This window comes from Ascidiella aspersa, chromosome 2 (genome assembly GCF_963924565.1).
Source record: "Ascidiella aspersa chromosome 2, kaAscAspe10.2, whole genome shotgun sequence".
NCBI classification, from domain to species: Eukaryota; Metazoa; Chordata; class Ascidiacea; order Phlebobranchia; family Ascidiidae; genus Ascidiella; species Ascidiella aspersa.
The window spans coordinates 25,599,474-25,606,254 of NC_139448.1; the positions used below are offsets into that span (position 1 = coordinate 25,599,474).

General features: G+C 34.6%; 1 protein-coding gene across 1 annotated transcript; it reads left to right on the forward strand.

Annotated features, from left to right (window-relative positions):
* Positions 1-742: 742 nt before the first annotated feature.
* Positions 743-6,572, forward strand: LOC146164507 (vitamin D 25-hydroxylase-like). Its single transcript, XM_083380740.1, has 8 exons — positions 743-805; positions 2,131-2,276; positions 3,288-3,396; positions 4,232-4,341; positions 4,818-4,939; positions 5,677-5,802; positions 6,027-6,187; positions 6,258-6,572. Exons 1-8 carry the CDS (start codon positions 743-745, stop codon positions 6,570-6,572), a joined length of 1,152 nt encoding a protein of 383 aa, XP_083236866.1.
* Positions 6,573-6,781: the final 209 nt, after the last annotated feature.

The window sequence follows — 6,781 nt, forward strand, 5'->3', positions numbered from 1 at the left end:
TCTTTCCCTTCCGACTTCATTTGACATTAGGAAATTTACTTTCACGTTTATCGCAGAAAACGTACTAATGCTGACTCATTCAATAATATTTTGTATGCCTAAACTTAAAATGTCAGTCCTCTCGTCAATCCAAAAGTTTACTTTGTCGTTTGTTTAGGGCGTTGTTGTTCTGTTAAAAGTGTGCTGCGAAATAGTTAAGATTTTTTTAGTGTGTCGCGAGCCAAAAAACTTTGGGAACCACTGATCTAGGTCAAATAACGTGGTAAAAATCAATAAATGAAGTTTCTCACTTCTCCGTCAAAATGAAAGAATTGATAAAGAACACTATGAGAAACTAAAATAAGACAAACTCTTCTTACAAAAGTCTGCTTACAAAGGTTGTACACTAGCTTCTGATAAACTTCCTGGAAATTTATTTATCAACGAATGGATGTCGATGTACTCGTGTTTGTGGATCGTGTAATTTAAAAACAAAACTGATTTTAATGATCAATATACTTTTTGTTTCAGACAAGAAAAAAAATGGTGTTTCAAGCTGCTGTAAAAACGGCATTTACTTGGTCTTGGCGCTTGGAATTTTGTATTTATTCTTGGATTCCTACTTTACATTAACTGGCGAAGAAACCCGCATCCGAGATTTCCCCCCGGACCTAAAGGAATTCCTTTGTTAGGGGTTGTTCCTTTTTTATCAGAGCAACCTACAAGAGATTTTAAGAAGTGGAGTCTTAAATATGGACCGATAATGTCAGTTCGTCTTGGCCGTGAGAGTATGGTTATCTTGAATGATTACAACTCATTTTTTCAAGTAAGTCTTGATTGAAACCTAAATGCATTACAGCTACAAGGGATGTCAAAACGTTTTTATATTTGACGGAAAACAATCGCGTGCAGCGTGATAATTTCCATTACATAGTTTGAGTTTCCCAAACGTATCACAGGGCTCTATAAGATACACAATACCTTCGAGTTTAAGCAATTTCAAGAAAATGGTCTAATCTTTAAATATAATTTATACTAGCAAGTGACAAAAATGAATTAAATATCTTAATTTAGTTTGAAATCCTTAGATTGGAATCCAAATTGGATTAGTATGCAATTCTGCTGTTGATATCGGGTATTTGGAACCAATCTAATTTCTTTGTTTACCGTAGATGGTTGCGTCTAATTTTAACTTACGCGAGTGCATAGTTTGGATAAACGCCTATAGCGGTGGCGAAACAATTTATGTGCTTAATTTAAATGTAGCCATGAATCAATTAGTTGCAGATAAACTTCGCTTAATCATTAAGTATCGATTTTAAGTGTTGTTGGGCGAGGTTCGTCATATAATGCCAGGTGCAGGGTTCCCGGTTTCCTTAAATGCGTCCATTTTAAAAACACACCACAGTAAAAACAGCGAGTTTTCTACAGCTCTTCTCATAACATCGCCAACAAGATTAACTCCAGCAGGCAACAGGCAGTTTAAGTTTCAGGCTTTTTAAGCTTAGCAATGCGTCTAATTTTTAAAACGAAATACATATAGTTAGTGTGCTCTCATGGCTAATACTTTTCTACAATTAACACACTGAGGTTTGTTCTTACCACTTTCCCAGAGAGCTGTAAACCCTAAATATAGATGACTGACATTATTATTGCGTTTTTTTAGTCAATTATCGTCGGTCGAAGAATTGCTCTTGGGCTTCAACTAATCAACATGTTCTTACTTTACATTTATAAATTAATGACTGATTTAGCCTTTGTTTGTCTTATGTGTAAGTAGATCAGAGTGTTGAATGTGATTGTTAAGATATAAATAGTTGTTACTGTTTCGTAACAAGCAGTGTTCGAATGCACATTTCGGGCATCATGACCAGTTGACCATCTCTGTGTTAAATTGCTAAAGTAGTGGGCAAAAATTACACGTCTATAGCGCACTGCATTTCTCAAACACTTACACATACTATGAGGGGCCCATAAAGTACCTTTTTTCAGTTAATCCGAGGTAAATTACTCTATTTTAAGTATGTAAAGTGATCAGGGCCTCCCGAATTGGCTAACATGGCGTATTTTTTCAGCTTAAGTGTCTTTCGATCAACCCAAAATCCCAACTGACCGATAGCCAACTCCAAATAAATGTATTGTTTTCTGTAGGGATTCGTCAAGCAAGGAAACAACATCTCAGATCGACCATGGATTCAGTTGTTCTGTAGCGTGACCAAACACCACGGAATAGCTTTCAAGAAATACGGCGAAGACTTTAAGGCGCAAAAACACTTCGCCCTGAAGTATCTACGGGAGTAAGTTTTTTTTTTTTTTTTTTGCAGTAATATAGCAACGAAGTAACTTTGAAGTTGGAAGCTGCTCTTTGTACACTAACACCCGGTGTTTATCAGCAATAAATTTTACGTATGATGACGTCATTATATTTTACGCATGACGACGTCATTATATTTTAGCCAAAACAGGCGTTGCAGGGAAAGTATTAACCGGTGGACAGCTTTTCAGAGCACTTTCAGACAACATTATTAGATTTTAAAAGCCAAAAACTGTTAAGCAAATATATGTTTTACTTCCTGGACGGCAGTAATCTAAACGATTGCATGTAGCGGTCTACAAAACCGCAATTCGTGCAATTTTAGTTGTGTCTGCTAACATTTATGTGGGTGATGACAAAACCGCATGGAACGTGGCGATTAGCATTTGTTGTTTTAAGGTAATTTACGATCGCTTTTTCACTGAGGAAATTTAGTGTTTTTGTGTGAATTTGCAATTATGTGCATGTTATATAGCCACAGATTGTTTCATTTTTGTAAAAATATACTTTTTTTTCCGTTAATTTTTTTAAACATGTGACATCTTCTGCGCTGTGATAAGCGTGTCGTTTCGCTTGGCCTATACCTAACATAAACAGTGTAAATCATCCAAATCGGGGGGCATTTGATTCACAAAAAAAGGTAAAAAGTATAAAAATTCTATCACATTCAAAAAGCAGTTTTTCCTTGAGGTACCCACTACAGGTCGGCGTACAGTAAGACCAATTGGGATTCATTTACATTTACAATCTGGTAGTTTAGTTCTTGGACGCATGGATTTTAGGTGTTCTACCGTTGTGTTATTTTTTATCAAATTTTATTTGCTATAGGGATCTTAGTGAATGAACAAGCTAATACATTAAAAGATCAAAACATATTTGTAACGCCACAACTTACAATAGCAGTATTCAAAATGACGGATTGCCATCCATAAGCGGTAGTATGGATAGGTTATGTTATACATTCTCTGTTTAATAACTGACACTTATTATTTAGACGTGGCCTTGCAAAAAAGTCAATGGAAGGTATCATCAATGACGAAGGGGACATATACATTAAACATTTGCAAAAACTCCAAAGGGTTGATAAACAAGTTGACATTAAGGTTGTTAAGTTTTTATTTTTTTTATGCAACACTGGATTGCTGCGGTGTAATACTTTGCAATGCTATCCTGAAAAACGAAAAAGTAAATCTGTTTTTTTTGTTTTTTTTCATTAGCGCAGCACCACAGTACTAGCATTACCTTTATTGTTTTAATAAGCGCAGCATTACACTACAGCATTGCAATTAAATAGCCACAGTAGCACAAAAACTGAAGCCAAATTTTGAATAAAGATCGTGATTTTCCTTAAATTTTTGTTGTATATGTCAAGCAATTTTCCTTTTTTGTGTGATGTATATGTAAGTTCTATACCCATGCAGCAATTATTGTAGCACAGTAATTATACGAATGTTTAAAGTTAAATCTTTATTTTGCTATGAAAAAAATGAAGTTATAAAACTAAAACAAACTTTTTCTCTTTGAAAAGCAGATACAGCAGTGTCACCCTTGATTAGGAGCGGATCCAGGATATTTTTTAAATAGGTCATAAAAAAGTTCAAAGATTTAGCCGCATAGTTAACGTCATTATGTGACGTCATACATAAGTAATCGATATAAAACTGTTGTTCTTCGTCAAATTTGTGCGCAATTTTGCAACAGAAATGGAATATAGAAATTCGTGCATTTTGGTTTCAATTTTAAAACTTTTTCTGGCATTTTTTTGCGTTTGGCTATATGTCCCTTCTACATCAATCACTGGTAGCCATAATGGACAACAGAGAACCGAAACGAAAACTTTTTGTAGTGTCTTGTTTTACACCTAACGAGTTGTTAAAGATTAGTATATATCTTACCAAGTGTTATGCGAATAACCGAGAGAAAAATATGTTTTCAAAGCACACAATGTATCAAGCGACGGCAAACATCATTTCTCAGGTCGTCTTTGGAACACGTGCAGAATATGGGGATCCATCTTTTGAAAAGTTGTTACATACCCTGGCAACGTTGTGAGTTAGCATAATACAAAGCTTAAGCAATAGTGAGCTATGGTATATGTAAAGTTATCAAATTAAGAAAAACATATTTAAAAGTCATAGTCCTTGTTAGATTTTTTTTGGTAAAACCCCGGCATCTGCTGTTCCTGACCAATAAGCCTATATTTAGTTATTGTCAAACTACTGCTGAGTATACGTTCGATTGCGCAAATTATGGGTTCTTAAACGAGATACGCTTACAAGAAAAAATGGTACGCGAACAAGTTTATTTTATCGGCACTGAAACGATTTGTAAAAACAGTGATTTAAAGAAATCGTTGGTTAATTTGATTCAATTTTTAACGATAACCATTGTTCTGTTTCAGCATTATTTTTTCCTTGTTCAATACTGTGTGTTTCTTAACAAATGAGCTTTTGAATCGATTTGTAACGTTCCTAGTCGCAACTACAGCAACTGATAGTAAATTGTGTGACACTTATATGTAAAGGTTATCGGATCCAGAACATGCAACAAGACTATCTTTAATTTTTGTTTGGAATTCTTTCGCCAAACTTCCTTACTTTAACGCATCAATGCAGGCCTTTGACCAGAAGATGGAATTCATATTAGGTATATTAACACATTTATTAAGTTTCATTTAAAATACAGGACTAAATTACAATTTTTAAAGGTTTGTTTTAGAATTAGGGAGTTGTCTAGAATTAGCCTACGACTCAAAATGTGTTTTATTGTAAAAAAGTTATTTTCAACATGCAAATAACGCCATATATTTGTAATCGAGTACAGTATGTATAGTAAAAAATTTTAGCCTAAAATTTTATTGTCAGAAAAACTAGCCTGAAATTCGCATGACGCTCCTTTTACAAAGGTATCTGAATATCTTAAACACTCATTCGTTTGCTGATTTAAGAAAAGTTAACCTGACATGCGTTCAACAAATTGCGAATAAACACCAAAAATTATAAACGAATCGTCCATCTTAATATTTTGTATTGAAACCAAACATTTTCTAACGAAACAAGTTTTCAGGTAAAATGCAGGAAATGATAAGTACCCATAAAACACGTTTTGACTCCGAAAACATCACGGACTTTGTTGATCATTTTCTGTTTGAACAACTGACCGGGGCCAGACCCGAAGAACAAGGGTTTAATGCAAGTAACATTTAATTTGCTATAAATATTGGCCAAATTTTAGTACGTTTAAAGTTGACACTAACGCAATCTTTTGAACGTATGTGCCCAATGCTATGTTTTTTCACCGTTCTGGCCCAAGAATTTAATACAATGATTGATGCTTTAATCACTGCTTTCTTATTTTTTCAAAGGATATTGAACTAAAAACAGTTTGTCGGGACTTTCTAATGGCTGGGTCCGAAACAACCAGTGCCCAGATTTCTTGGGTTTTTGTACTTTACCTAAATTTTCCGGAATATCAAAAAATTATTGATGAAGAAATCAACCTTGTTTTGGGTAAGCATAATTTTTTTGGCTCACCCACTTGCAACAAATGACTGTTATTTTGTAGCCGAAACACGTTTAGCTTAAAAAAACTATTTTTCGTTCAAACCTTGCTCCTAATATTTAATTAACAATTTTGATACTGGCATATATTTGGAATTATTAACATCTTGCTTTTTACTTTTGTAGTTAAACAATGGCCACCTAAACCAGAAAACAATGTTGTATTTTCCCAGGACCTTCTGGAATCCCTGGAATGGCAAATCGTTCAGAAATGCCATTTACGTGTGCTTTTATTCAAGAAACTATGAGGTATCGCGTTATTGTGCCTATGGCACAACATCAAACCACAACAGACGTAAAACTGGAAGGATTCGTTATTCCAAAGGGAACAACAGTAAGTATATACAAACTTAACATACGCAAAACACTTACATTAAACTTAATGAACACCATTTTTCATGAAGGTAGCAGCAAATGTGCAAGGTGTTCATATTGACCCAATCGATTGGCCAAATCCGGAGCACTTCGATCCCTACAGGCACATCGACGAAAACGGTCAATTCGTAAACTCCAAAAAGATTATTCCGTTCGGAATCGGGTCACGATTTTGTCTCGGAGAAAGTTTGGCGCGTGTTGAAATTTTCATATTATTTGTTAAGATACTGCAAAAGTTCCATATACGCAGCGTCCACGATAATCCTCCACCCCTTGACAAACCACTAATAACGGCTGTTGTTTCCCCAAGAGAATGTATCGTAACTGTAGAACCTCGTTATTAATCTGTCGGTTTCGTCCGTAAAATATTAATGTACATTGACAATGAATAATAATGTGTGTTGTTTTACTTAACTCGTTACTGATAAACTAAAAAAAATATATATACACAATAAAATTGAAAATCCTATTTATCTTGTCGTTTTACAAACATTTATCTGGTATATGTTCGTAAACTCTCTTGAAAATGCATGACCGTTATTTAAACAGGCAC